Consider the following 15,662-nt stretch of genomic DNA (forward strand, 5'->3'; position numbering starts at 1 on the left):
GGGGATAGGATCAGAGATGGGCATTATTCGAATAACATTTTGAATAAATTCTTTGAATAAAATTTCGAATAAATTATTCGATATTTACGAATAACGATTTTATTCGAATATAAAATTGGGCATTATTCGAATAACATTTTATTTTTACTGAAATAATGTAAAGAAAAAGAATCAGGAGTCATTTCTTCACAATTTTGGTTTATTTAATAAATTTGCCTTTAGTACAATTTTTTGTTCGAACATTTTGTTAGTTAATCTGTTTGCTTTAAGCGAGTTTGTTGTCGTTGCAAATGAAAACAAACTGGAACAGAAGATGGCGAAGGAGTGTTATATTTCAAAAATATATTTTTAATTATGGAATATGCATTCAGAGATATGTAATTGTTACGGCAAGCTCGACGGTGAACGTTGGTTGCTGCCCGCTTCGCTAGTCGCTCTCTCGTCGTGCCTGTTACAGCCTCCGGAGAGATGTTTTAATGAATGAAGACGTGATGTAGAATAAATACGTTTATTCTCAACTAATACAATGATTGAATTGGGTGTAAATGAAGGTGAATGTATGACTGACGCGGAGTCAGTCCTCTGACGGACTGCGTGTGTCTCGTCGAGTGGTCTACGTGTGTCTCCTCGAATGATCTATTGGTGACTCCCTTGAATCCTCTCTTCGCTATGTCCGAGGCTTTGTAGGAGTTGACCTGACAAGACGCCTCGGAGGGTTCTGTTCTGCGCCAGAACAGTAATCATTTCTATTATCTGTAAAAAATTGTAGTACAAGAATTTTTACGTTATCATTTGTTTGTAAATGTTGGTCGGTTGAAGTAGATTCCGCTTTATTAAATATTAAAGCAAATTTATTAAATAAACCAAAATTGAAAAAAAAATATACTCCTGATTCTTTTTCTTTATATTATTTCAGTAAATATTTTGAATAAAATTTTATTCAAATAATGCCCAATGTGTGTTCGAATAATTTTTCTCCGAATAGAATCGTTACTCGTAAGGAACAGATAATACCAGCTGGAACTTCACTTTAAAATACATGGCCCTCGACAACAAATTTCGAATAAATTTAAGAGAATGATATACATGTGGTTGCGGTACGGCTGTGCGCCACACGTTGTCAGCAGGACACCGTCTCCTTTAAACATCTATAACTTCGTTAATTCTACGAATTCAAACAAATCCTTTTACATAAACATTCTCGAAAACATGCACTTTGAGAAAATGTAAAAAAAATCGATTTTTTGAAGCCAAAAAATCGGAATATTCCCTTAAAGTATAAGCATAGTGATGTAATTAATTCAGTAATATGTACAGAGGCAGAAATCAGTAAATGTTACAGAATAAATGATTGGCGAAACATATCCAACTGTCTCCCAATATTATCCAATGTATTTCGCATTAATAAATATACTTCTGAAATTAATTTAGGAGCACTTAAACTAAGATTTATTTTTCTTAGAATAATGCGTTTGTCTCGGTCGTTAAGTTTTGGCTGACCTTTCTGAGGAACTGATTCAATTCGGTCTTCATCATTGTATCTCCGTACAATATCAGCCACGGTACTCTTTTACTTAATTTTAAAAGATGACCGATTTCTCGATACGTTTTTCCTTTTTCTCGTTGAAAAATAACTAATTGTCATACGTCAATAAATCGAAAAACGAGTTAACGATTAATCGAAGAATGGAAGAATATCCCGCTCAATGAAAAGAAAATTACTGGAAATATGCCTAGATGTCTGCGATATGTAATTGAAGTTAAGGGAATTAAGACCCAACAAAATATTAATTATTGCTTATGGTAACAATTTTCAGGTTTAAATGTTATAGTTCTTTAAATGTCCGAATATTTATGCCACACTATATTTCGACATAATTCAGTTTATTGTTTGATATTAAGAAAAGTATGTGCTATAAATAAATAAACTTTATGTTACTAAACCATAATGAATGTTCTAATATATTATTAAAAAATTAATCCAAACTTACTATTACAAACAATCGAAGTCCACAATATTTTGAATAGCATGATGTTCAGATATTAATAAGAGTCACTGTATGTATTTCGCTGATGGTTTTTTAGTGCTAGAAATATAGACGTTAGTTGGTGGAAATGCAATACAGCCAGATTCTCACTATTGTCTTTAGCTGCAAAAAATTTCTTGTTCTACTCATATTACGAGTGAAAGATTATTTTCCGGAAATATAATAACACCAACTCGAGCGAAATTAATATCACAAAATGTTGAGCAATTATCCTTTTTACATTATCATTTGGAGTAAATATTATTACATTTGAAGAAAAAAATATATGTATATTAAATATTATGAATGATTGATTTCGATAACGCAATATAATGCATATCATATCCCATTTGAATACTTTCCAACTCGATCCGAAATAGTCGGGCTACCCAAAATCTTCGGGCTACCCACCCGAGCCCGCCCGACTTCGTGAAAGCCCGGCCCGAACAGTCGGATACCCGAAATTTCGGGTACCCGCACAGCCCTAGTTTTCAATCATCGCAAGCATATTGGCGCGAGAGCATCTGCAGCCGCTGCTAAAACGTTCAACAAATCGAGCGTAGTCGGTAATCGTTTTCTACAATTATCCAGTCTCTCGATGATGCTTTGTAGAAAATGAGCAATTCGTTGTCGGTAAGTAGTGAATATCTGCCACAAGTGCGGAATAGTGGATTTGGAAATGTCTCCTTTTTTGTTTAAAATCCCTGTATAATGTCGTTATATTTCTAACCCGTAAAATGTTCGAGTTCCGCCTATGTGCAAAAATAGTCTCCTGTTGGAAATATTTCGGACATTTATTCAATTGATTCTAAATGCACAAGTTTCAAATAATTATTCGCATATTCACGTTTCCAAGAACAAGGGTTTCCAAGGTGGGATTTTATCTTTCTCCTTTTTTTCTTTACTGACTTCTGTTTCGGTAGGAAAATTTTTAATTCTCACAACTTCAAACGATATTATCGAAGAATTTAATATTTCTGTCAATTCCTACGATCTCGCAGAATCTATAAAAAATAGTCGTGAAGTGAAATAGTTTTGGCTAACAAGAAAAATATTTTCGTATTAAATAAGATAATAATCTTCCATGGATTTCTTCTCTTTACACGTTTTTACGAAGTTTTAATATATTTTTTGTTACGAGAAATATGTATATTTATTAGATGTAGATTTATTATAATTAAATAAAATGACTATTCGAAATAAATACACTGACTTTGGGCTAAATTAGAAAAATAATTATATGATCACAATCTCCATTTAATCATCGTATCTAAGTGTTATCGTTCCCAAAATAACATAACATATGAATTTTAAAAATTTTGAAACCAACAACAATAACATCCGCCTACTGCTTTATAACACTGAAATATCTTTGCTGATACGGAGAGGAGATATGTATTCACAGTATGTATGTACGATCGTTCTTTCTGAATATTAACGATAAGAAGTTTCTTTTCTATTTATTCATCCGTAAGATGCTTTCCAATCTTTTTTGATGATTTTCCTGATTTATTGTGTTTTTTGGGCACTGATTTGTCCGCATGCATCCTTCCAAACTTTTCTTGTACTAGTTTGCGAAAAATTCGTAAAAAAAGTTCTGTTGGCGCCACTATAGTGAATTTTGCCTACAATCGTGCGTTTGTAACAACGTATACGTTAGTATGTGTGTGTTTGGCAGATTTGACGTAATCTACCTCTTGTCTTTTATTTATACACGATGTATGTGTCATGCAAAGGCGTGTCATAAATGGATAACTCTATATTACAGGCAGTGTTTTGTGAATCATTCGAAAGCTTGACTCGACACACGTCATGAGAAACTTGTTCATAATATTAATACTCAAAAAACATCTTCTTTCAAATGAACGAATGGAAAAAAGAGAAAGAAAGTAATCTTTCAATCTCGACGATCTGTTCGCAGTTCATCTTCAACTTAACAACAGAAATCAGAGAAAAAATGGAAAAGAAAGTATCAAGTCGTATATCTCTGGTCACATAATGGACCTTAATTAACTACATAGTTAATAATAACGGTGAGATTGGAAAAAGTAGATAACGAACAACGCATAACGCGAATATTTTTGTAAACGATCAACAAGTTAAATTTGACGAAGCGGAGAAGCTGATATTATAATTATCATATAATTCAGTAATTCGGGAGTATGCGAATTACGTGTTGCGCGATATCTTGAAAAGAACGTTGGACGTTGTTAAAAGTAGCTCCCTATTCCCTCTTTTCCAGTCCGACTATCCATGGTCGGTGCTTTAGGAAATATCTGGCAGGTTGACTCGATAAAACTACTTTCTGCCTTCTAATGTAATTCACTTTAGTCACAGTTCGACCGTCCGGGGAAGAGATGAGAAATGGAGAGCCTCGAGTGCGGAGGATAGTGATCGAACCAACAGCATCAAGGCCTGGCTTTTGATTAGAATTAATGAACTGAAGATCATAAGTATGTTCGTGCTAAGACAAAAAACGAATCTCACTTCTCTTCTTCCTTTTGCTCTTTTTTTTCTTCTTTTTCTTCCGAGATTTCGCTCGTGCTTTTTCTCTGTTTCTTTGCTCTCTTCCACTCTCTCTCTCTTTCTCTCTCTCTCTCTCTCTCTCTCTCTCTCTCTCTCTTTCTTTTTTCTGATCAACGCTGTTATATATATTACAAATATTGCATGAATAATCGAATTATTTATTTTCTAATATCATCGTGTTCAATTTCGACATTTTCAATAGTTATACAGGATGGTTCATAATTGGTGATATAGGGCAGTTGTACCAGAAAGAAATAGATTGAAAAGGAAGAAGTAAAAGTTTTTTTAGTCTTATCTAGCACTTTTTTATCTGGAATTTTATTTGCAAAGTCACGTTAAATTATTTATGAAGTTACAGACATTGTTCAATTAAAAAAAAAGATTGTTTCTGCATTTGATGCAATGAAGTAGCAGTACACCAGTTATTGCACAGTGGTCGCTGCATCTTAAAAAAATGTGTATGACTATATACATGAACATGGGAAATATTTACAACAATATTTTCAAAGTGATTAAATTTCAACGCATTTCTGTGAGACTGAAAATGTTTACAAATACGAGCAATGTTAGTAATACTAATTTACTACGAGATACTGGCAAGTCTTACTTAAATATACATAGTGCTAGATAAAATATCAGAGCTGATCTTGTAGCGGCTAGCAGATGTCGGAGAAATGACGTTTTCTCAGACAGAACAGTTAGGAGAATTTACAACTCACGTGTCGCCTACGCTATTGAATTGAGAAGGCCAAATTTAGTTTTTACAGTGCGTAGGACCAGACGTCCGCACTTACAGTTTTAGAAATTCGGCCACAATAGCATTTCTGCGAAACGTCGTAAACTCTTGGATTCCTAAGGGCCACCCAAATCAGCATCTGGAAAATACTTGGAGAAAGCAAGTGAGGCCCAGAGGAAACCCTACATCGCCACAATTTAAGGAAATCGGTTCCGGCGAAATTGCAGCCCCACTTTCAGAGAAAGTGCGTCATAAACGCAAGGAGTAGGCGGTGTAATTTCGTGACAACTCAATTGGCTAAAACTCAAAAACGATTAGGTCAATTCGGGAGTTTTCCTCATAGCGAAAAAGCAGCGGAGAGAAGAATTCGGACTCCGCGATACGGACAAATAAACCCGCGACGTGAACATAACGCGATCGACGACATGTTCACCGCGTTTTTTGTATTCGCAACTTCGTGTAACCTAGTGAAATAAACTTCGTTAACCACGAACACGAGTCTACTTCAATCTGTCATCTCACACTAGCAAACATCCTCAAAATCTTTTTAAAAACAAAGCGTCGGACGAAAAAAAATTTTTCTCTTTTATACTTTTATTTTAGTTATTTTTCTTCTTATTATATAGACCCTGTATTTGATTGTATCACTAGTTACAAATCTTCTGTATTGTATAACAGAGAAATTTTAATCGAAACAAATTGCTTTGATGATTATAAAATTGATTCATCCGTTTAAACACAAAATACCCTTGATAGTTTTCTTTATCTCATATATATATATATATGTAGATAAATAAAATTATTGAGGGTATTTTGTACATATATGTGTGTGTGTGTGTGTGTGTATAATTTTATTTATCCACATATTTATATATGTATCATTACCGCTGTGCTAACCACCGCTTGTACAATTTATAAGTTAATTTCTAGATAAATGAAACACAAGTACTCAGCAAATAAGTCATTATCTCAAAAAATTAATATTCTAATAATTTTCTTCTTGAAATTATTTTCCTAATGACTTTTTTTGAAATTTTGTACTTTATTGTACGATGCGTACACGAGAGATAGTGATTAACCTAAACGACAAGATGTTTTTATCTTAATACGGATATTAATGTGTGTGTGTGTGTGTAAATTACCTAGCTATCCGTTTTTTCTTCAATATTGTCTCATATGGTTACTCGCACGGACGTGTAAATGAGAATGTTCTGTTTAAACTGAAAATATTTATCTTAACTCTGTTAAATCTTTGCTAAATTGCTAAATATTTAACAAACAGTTTGTAAAAAAAACACAAATGTTACAACTAACAATGTTCCTTTACTAATGTTGCAAACAACGATACGAAATTCCATGGGCAAAACATACACGGTGTTGAATCGAATTAAATCTTTTCGAATTTTAATTTAAATCATATGCGACGGAATAAAATTAGCCGAAGCGGCCACAATACACGCTGTGCTATAACAAAACTGTAGCAGAAAAGTTCTCATCCCTATAACACATAAATTAACACGCTTTGTACATAGATACGAAGTAAGTACTTTGATTTGTGGGCTAAAGATGGCTGTTTTCGTTGCGTCTAACCTTCAGAGATATCGGATAGTTTATCTACATAATGACGCAGAAATTCGAAATGCTACACGCGGAACAAAAGCAATAATCGCCCCTAGAAACGATTTCTCGTTATTTTTTCTACTATCAATAAGTTAAGAGTCGAATTTTACAAATAGAGTCGTGCTCAAATTTTACAATTAGATTCGTATCATCAAAGCTCGTATCGTATCGACAATTTCACATTTTCAATGAATTGCAAGATACGGAAACTGCTCCACTGGAGTGAACGCATTTTCAACAAGCGCGTTACAACGTTTGTGGTTTGATCATGCGAAGGACAAAATTTGTACTATAAAATCTTTATTTGCCCATGTTGAAGTCGTACATGCGATTAAACATCTAACACCAACATGCATAATATTGATAATATTTTCGTTTCACTATCGACTCCAAGAAACAGCGTTGGCAGAAACAGTGGATAAACAATAAGAACTTTTCCTTGGCTCGATGGCCAGCCAGAATCCGTTTTTCCCGGTGACGTTAAACATGCCTTTCTCGAACTGCAAAGGGGTGATCGTTCTCGGCGCAAGTTTGATGCTGCACTTGGCGAGAACATGAGAGCAGCACTTTCATCTCGAATCAGCGCGAATCGGTATGCCGATACGCATTCTCGGTCCAAGACCGAACTGCATGTACGTGCCCGAATTGATGACCGTCTAATTGTTTTCGTAGAATCTATCCAGGTCGAATTTCAAGGGATTTTCGTAGTACTTCGGATTCTGGTGGATCCCACTCACGGGAATCCAGATGTTCATTCCTGCCTTGACGATAAATAGTTTGTCGCCGGGTCGCGCCGGCGGCAGTTCGAAATCTTTGACGCACATCTTGTCCATAAACAGAGCGATTGAATAAAGTCGTAAGGTTTCGTTGATTCAGGTACTTCATCTCGTGCATCGCGTCGTAGGTCAGCCCACCGTTATTTTCCAACGTCTCGTCGATCTCCTGCTGCACCCTTTCCTAAACGTCCGGATTCTCGGCCAACAGGTGCGCCACTATGCAGGTTTGCGACGCGACGGTGTCGAAACCGCCAAAGAAGAAGTTGAACGCATGATTCGCCATCTCGTGCACAGTCATCTTTTTCCCAGTCTCTCTTTTCTAGTTATTGTCCATGAAGAACTGTAGAATGTTTGACCTGCGAGCACCGGTTTGTTGCCTGGTCTCCACTGTCTCTGCCACTTGGTCGTAAAAAAATTTGGCAATGTGACTATCAACGACCTTGAGTTGCAGCAGCTCCGCTAACCACGGAGCGTTCCTGTGTATCAAGATTATCAGGGACCTCTTGAACGTCGCAAACGATATGCTTATTCTACTTTACACGCAGAACACGTTGTTCGGTTCCTTGGCAGAGTCGATGGACACGTTGTAGACGCAGCTGGCGATCACGTTGTTTTTCCGATAAATTCTACAAATGCTCGGCGAATCTGCTTACGCATTCCGACATCAGTTTGAAAATGGTTTTTATCTTGCTGGAGGTGAACGTCGGTGATAGCATGTTTCTGTGATCCTTCCATTGATCACCGTTCAGCATAAATGGCATTCCTCCCAGCATGGGATCCACTTTTCTGTTCACTAGCGGACGATGGTCTGAAAATTGGTTGACGTTCTTCATAATGACAGTCTTGATCAGATCTAGATCTCTCAGTACAATTATCGGCGTGAGAAATTCGTAGAAACCGATGTATTTCGCTTTGAGATCTAGTTGATAAGCCTTGACAATTAAATCCGATATGGTGATCTGCCGTTTTGCGAACGATCCCAAACAGCGGCGTCGGCGGAACGTGCACGATTCCATGCTTCTTGAACAAATTGTGATTCCGTGGTAGAGTGATAGAGAGCAACGAGCAGCACCACCAGTGACAAAGCGATCGGTAGATAGTCCATTATGGCGTATCCATGGATTGCAGCGGCGACTGTAATAACGTGACGATGCTCACTGTGACAGCTTACCAAGCAAACTAATTGTACGAAGAGTCGCCACTCGATGAAAACCAGTTCTACACAGGGGATTTTCGACTATGTTTTCGACGTGCAGGAACCTCTCAATGTCTTTCAACTCCCTCCCAGTTTACGCACAGTCTATGCTGGGTCACGATCGCGTTACCCTCCCGCTAACAACGCTTTTATAACCAACTTTATCATTCGTGATAGCCGATTGAGTTTGCGTAGATTGCATTTAGACGTTTTGCTGCATCATTGCTGAAGAGGAAAGTTTCAAATGGTCGATTGCTAATTGAACAATATATATCTCTATTACGGATTGGTTGGCTAGAAGAGATACTATTTCAATACTAATACATTTCTCATTCCTTTCGTTCAAAATACTCTTTTGCGATGCATTTTCAAAGCGTTCGAGTATAAAAATAGGAACAGTGTGATTGATAAAGAAAGATAAAGGAATTATTCAACATCTTTTTTCTTTAAACATGTCGTCTCGAGCTTATCAGATTAGCGAAGCCGACTGACAAGTTCGTTCAAAATAATTATCATTTACATAGTAAATTCTAGAGCCATCCACCTTGTTTTGTTTGAAGGCACATTGCACGTAAATACGTAATACTTCCTGGTAAACATCATAATTTCGCGATAACGTAAATTTCATCCTGATTTCAAAAAAAACATAGTCATTGCACGTAATTGCGTTAAGCAGTGCTGTTGCTTCGAAAGCAAATTCTATTGATTGTATCGAAACGCTGTATACGACGCGATATAGAAATCTATTTTCACTTTATCGAAATACGGAGGTTATTCCTTTAACGCTTCGAATGAAATGGAATTATACCTCACGTTACCTTCTTCAATTTGATTTTTCTTGAGTAATTCTCGCGTTACGTAAACCGATTGTAATTTTTAAGGTGTGAAGTGAAAGGGAAAGCGAAGCATTTAATTCTAATTATTATATCGTTTTTACAAAAGACACACTTGTGTACAGACATGAGTCACTTAAGACTGGAAATATCCAGTTGTATCCAAGAGTATCTTATTGTTAGACAAAAATTGAATGGTTTCAAAAGGCGTTAATTAATTGATAATTATTGTTTTTTGACGTTGATGCATAGATGACTCTTTCCTAGATTCATCTAGGTTTAGGTTTTAGGTTAGAAAAACCTTCTAGGATGTTTTAGGTTAGAAAAACGTTTGTTTTTCTAAAACATTACTCGGTTGAGCTCGTCGAAGGATCTGTAAAAAAAGTATTAAACTGTTTATATCGGAAAATAATTAATTAAGGAAATATTATAATTAAAATAATTCAAACTGATAATTACAGAGTATCGAATTTATTTGTAACAGCACCATTAGTAATAACACGAGGCTAATTATTTATTGCAATTGGAATGAAATAATTTCTTATGTCACTACTGCACGAAAATAACGATCACTTTTGTAATCTAAGTCTTACAGAATGTTTGACATTATTTAACCCTCTATGGGCCTACGTAACTTTCAGGTCATATGCTAATTTATCGACATTACCAAATAATTTTAGTTTTTCACAAGATGACGTATACATCTTAATTATATAATGTCTCCAATATCAATATCCAATATCAATATCAATATTGATGACGGTTGGCAGTACCATTAACTTGAAATATCAAAGTAAATGCCTTGCAAGTTGTCTGCAGATAGAAACGGAACCATATTATGCAATTAACATTATTTGTGTTTCTGTCGGTGTTTAGTAAACAACATGAAGGGATCTGAAGTGTTTATGCGAGGATGAAGGAAGGAGATGAGTAAAGGTGAGGAAATGCGTTTCGTCTCAGAGTCGCTGCCTACTCATCAGTGGGGCTGATGGCAGCGACCCCTTACACCCCAGACGCTTGTTTTTTCTAACTACTCGCTAGACTGGACCGGTCCCCACCCATCCTAGCGGTGTTCCGCACTCTCTGTTTGCTTAACATCGAATATCGTTAGATTTCAACGCTAGGCGCACAGCCACTTGCGGCTTGTACGAGTCGGTGTTCGAAACTCGTACTCGAGGGACTCTAGGCCGCTACAAACAAAAGCGTACATAATAGCTCTGGGTTTGTATATCAATAACAACTTATATGTTTGCATTTCAATAATCATTTTGTTACTATTTGTATATGAGACAGTTTTGTGATTTTCAGGTTACAGTGGGCTATTATGGTAGATTTCGGTATATTTAGGATAATGCTTGTACTTTTTTCCATTTTCAGATTTATATATCATATACCCAAAATATGAATACAAAATCACATAAAAATAAAAGAGGAATTAAAATTAAACGCATTAACGGTAATAGATCCGAAGAGTCTTTATTAGATTCTGAGTCCGACGAAGATCATCCAATAGTATTTACCCGACGACGCATAAATATTATTGACAGTGACGATGAATTTAGTACTGAATCAGATGAGGAAAATTAAGGACCACAAAAACAATTCAGAGGTTATGGATAGTTAGAAAAATAAGATCTATTCTCGACAAATTGGTTAAAAACTTCAATCGCATTTCGATGGTTGAACACCTTTTTGTTGACGAGCAAATAATGCCATTTAAAGGAAGACACAGGCTAAAACAGTATATGCCTAAAAAATGGGACTACAAAGCTGTTTTATGAAATTTTACGCTTAAGCTTTTATGCATAGAAGTGCAAACATTGTAAGCCGTTGTTACTTCAAAGTTACAAAGTGAATTAATTATAATGAAATTGTTTAAACTGGTAATTTTTTTTTAATCTGCATATATAGGTTTATAATTGTTGATTTTCCGTTGCATAAATTTTTTTATATTTAAGAAAAAAATTCGGCCCATAGAGGGTTAACATCAGCAGTGATATTTCTACATTTTTCAACATGTGTCTTCAACGGTTGCTGGTCTATAACAACATCAGACTTTATCTTTTAGATTCGACAGACAAAAGAAAATAAAGATCTGATGGATTCGAATCTGGTGAACGAAATAATCTGTCTTATCCGATTCTAAAGAGCAAAATCACAGAATTTGACTTTGAATGAGTATCACACTGCAATATTTTAGTTAAAACATCTCCTGTTAGCGCAAGGATATTAAACATTTTTGCATTCTGAATCATGATCTAGTTTGTATTTCGGACTCATTCCCTTTATTATTTACTAGATCAGGGCTCAAAAGCACTGCATGAGTCAAAACGGTTGCTGCTCGGTAGTCGGTTATTACTCTTGACAAGACTATTTTACGATCCATTGATATAAAATTTAAATATACTTCGAAATAACCAGAAGCTAAACTCGACTGTAAGAGCAAGTCACAACATCCTGAACTAGTAGTTTTTCGTTCTAAATGGTTTGATGTTACAGAGAACGTCGAGCTGGATTGAATAAAACAAACTTGATCTTGGTCTCAAACACCTCCAATAAGTCAACTTTGAAAAGTACAATTACATCGATTAACGAAATCCTTTCGAGACCTTCCAAATTTTTGTTTAAAACCTTTTTTTGATACAATTGATCGTTTCATATATGTTTCAACCTCTAGTCGTAGGTTCTTCGACTCACTCAGCGTATGTAATTTTCATGCATGCAGCATGACGTCACGTTATTTAAAGATTTAAATATTTCGCGAAATGGGTAAAAATTCGCGTATAACAAAATAAAGTTACGAAGCTCGAAATCCAGGTGTGACGACCGATTTTTGGTTATTCCCCAGAGACGATTTGGCATGTTTTGAAGATTGATGAATGTAGTGCCAAAAACAAAGCAGAAATCGCAAGAGAAATAAAATTACTAAATAGTAAGAAGGCTTCGGAATATAATTTAATTACCGCAAAACTACTTCAAGAGCTACCTAGAAAAATCTTAGCTGTGATAACCTACATATACAATGTAGTCACACTCCTCCACTACTTTCCTATACAATGGAAATTTGCAGAGATAATTTATTTATTCTCAAATCGGTAAAGCCACCACAAGAGACATCATCATATAGGCCAATATCCCTCCTACAAGTGTTATCAAAACTACTAGAAAGAGTAATATTAAAGAGGCTACAACCTCTTATTAGCGATGGTCTCTATGTGACCTTTGATTAAATGGTGGCGCACACTTTTTTTCTTGGGTTTGGAAACATGATACACAAATTCGTACATTTTATATAAAATTTCATACAATAGAAATAAAGTGAAACCAATTATCCATCTGCGTTCTAATAATAGTGTTCTTAGGGGAAAATTTCAGATAATGAACAAAACAGACAGGAGAGACGATCAATATCAGATTTCGAGAATTGACTACACATTTTGATACTTCGTTTGCAAAGAAAGCATAATGATTGTACAGTCTGTTTAAAAAGAAAAACTAAGGACGAAGAAAGGAAGACAGTTTACTTTTGCAAAGAACATGCCATCTTGCACGTTGGAAATTGTTTTAAAAATTATCACACTTTAAAAAATTATTAAAAATAAATTAATATAATAATAACATTAAATAAAACACATTGTATTAGTATTAATATAATAATATTAATATGATAATAATAAATAAGTAAAAAACATTGAATTTTGTTGTTGTACATTAATTTATCTAATTTGTATTGAAATAAATACAAGTGGACGCGCAACAACATTGAAAACAAATCGAGTTCAAAGAATTAATAATCGCTTATACAACAATTAAATTACATACAAAAATAGTTGATAATACTGACATTAAGAAGTTTTGTCAAAATAAATATTTCTTTATCTAATAAAAGGCTAATTTAGGAAAAAAAGTTCCTTGAAAAACTTCCTTTTCATATCTGTTCCTATAAAAATATCCGTTTGTACAAAAATAATCTCTTTTCATTGTTTTTCCTTTTTTTTTTTTTGTTTTAACCAAATTACTACATTACGAAGTAGATAACATATTGACATATAAAATTACGAAGCAGATAATATATTGACATATAAAATTAAGTCTACATATTTTAAAAATAGAACAAACAGATTTTCTAAGGAATGTTCATGTTATTAAAAATAGTTGAATTCAATTGTGATACATGTGATACAGATGAAAGAATTTCACTAATGTGCTTCTGTATAGCAGACAACATGCTATCAAAAAGGAATAAAAACTTAAAGCTTAGCCTAATAAAAATAAGAGGAGCAGATTATGTATTACTACAGATTTTAGATTTTTAAGTGAACGAGCTTCCCCACAAAGCTTAATGAAATAATTTCTGGATGGAACTATACTAACAAAGAAAAATTATTTCAATGTAGATTAAAAAATTTTAATATAAGCGTAGTACACATATTCTTATTGATTCAGTGTATTAGTGATATTGAATTAATACAATTATAACGAATAAATACAAATTCGAAGTTCTAGAGAATCTTCTACCGAATCATTACAAGTTCGATTGTTTGCAGGAATCATCACATTAAAAACTCCATTTATTATTAACATTTTTTTTATTTTAAGTTTTTCCATTTTCATACTTTGTTCCGTATACTATATTCAAGATGTATATATTTTACGATATCATTTTAGTAATACTATTTGCATGGAATAATACGATTATTTTTGTTAAATGTACCATCATTTGATACATTAAAAAAATTGCTATTTCAAGTTTTGTCCTATTATCATTGAATTTTTTATCTTGTTCCTGTATATTCCAAAGACTACTTACAGAAACATTTTATCCACTTAAAGCAATACTGGAGCAATACATTTTGTTATTTTGGATTTAAAGCGACATTTATCGCTAGCAGTAAGTTGCCCATACGAACGTCAATTTGTTTCTACCTACTAACAATGACTGAAGGAGTTTATCATCGTTATTTTCAATAACAAAAGCAAAAGGACAAGAGAAGTATATATAAGATTGACTAATTGTAAGTCTGTACCATTAGAAATTCAGTTCATTTCAAAAATACATAGAAACGTGACGTTATGTCAACGAACAAACACTTTCAGAACTTTATACACTCGTTAAATAAGAATTTAGTATGTCTAACTTCACAACATCGAACCTTGGATATACCAAGTCTACAAGAACAGGTTGATGGCGACAAAGCGTTCTGTGTTTCATATTTGGCGATGAAATATCTGATGAGCTAATAACATATTGAAGGAACATTTGTTTTCTGCTATTACAGATCCCAGTTTCCTAGTTTCCTTTCATCTTTATCAGTGACTCTTTCAAGAGACTTTTTCAATGATTCTTGCAGGTAAATTGACTATGTCATTTTTTGTTCGGTAGAAATGCAGCTTTAAGGATTGGAACAAGATTTTTTTGTAAAATTTTATTCTACCCATGTGGAAAAAAAATTACGAGTGGGGGTCTACCGTAAGGTTATACAAGGTGAATACTTGACACATTTATTTATTATGTCAGGCAAGTGTATCGATTTGCGTGTTTTCTTTCTTAATATGCTTTTGCACATTTTAAAGAGAGATCGATATTTCCTGACATATGGGAAAGAAATGTGTTCTGAATAAAACTTTATATTCTCACTTTTTTCAAACAAAGATGAGCAAATAATGTCATTTTATAAATTATGGTCCTTCCCTTCTTTTAGGAAGGATATTAAAATTAAAGCAGAGTTTTATGGAATATATTTTTTTACAAAAGGTTCTGAAGTAATTTGATTTGATTTAGATTGGACAAATAATTGTGGTAGTGGCTACCATAGATAATTATATATTATGGAATGAATATACATAATGTTTGTATGGAAGGAGTGTGGCTAGTGTGCATATAATTGTGGTGTGGTGTGAGTGTTTGATATATTTCATGGCAGAAGAAAGAATGAATGAGAGATGTAT

At 34.2% G+C, this 15,662-nt stretch overlaps 1 protein-coding gene and 1 pseudogene across 1 annotated transcript; both read right to left on the bottom strand.

Moving 5' to 3' along the window:
* Positions 1-7,122: 7,122 nt before the first annotated feature.
* LOC122534443 lies at positions 7,123-7,983 on the bottom strand (annotated as a pseudogene).
* A 320-nt stretch (positions 7,984-8,303) lies between these two features.
* Positions 8,304-9,000, bottom strand: LOC122534444 (cytochrome P450 9e2-like). Its single transcript, XM_043665079.1, has one exon. The coding sequence runs from the start codon at positions 8,699-8,701 to the stop codon at positions 8,312-8,314; it is 390 nt and encodes a 129-aa protein (XP_043521014.1). The 5' UTR covers positions 8,702-9,000; the 3' UTR covers positions 8,304-8,311.
* Between the last annotated feature and the right edge of the window lie 6,662 nt (positions 9,001-15,662).

Source organism: Frieseomelitta varia, unplaced genomic scaffold, assembly GCF_011392965.1.
Source record: "Frieseomelitta varia isolate USP_RPSP 00005682 unplaced genomic scaffold, Fvar_1.2 scaffold_598, whole genome shotgun sequence".
NCBI lineage: Eukaryota > Metazoa > Arthropoda > Insecta > Hymenoptera > Apidae > Frieseomelitta > Frieseomelitta varia.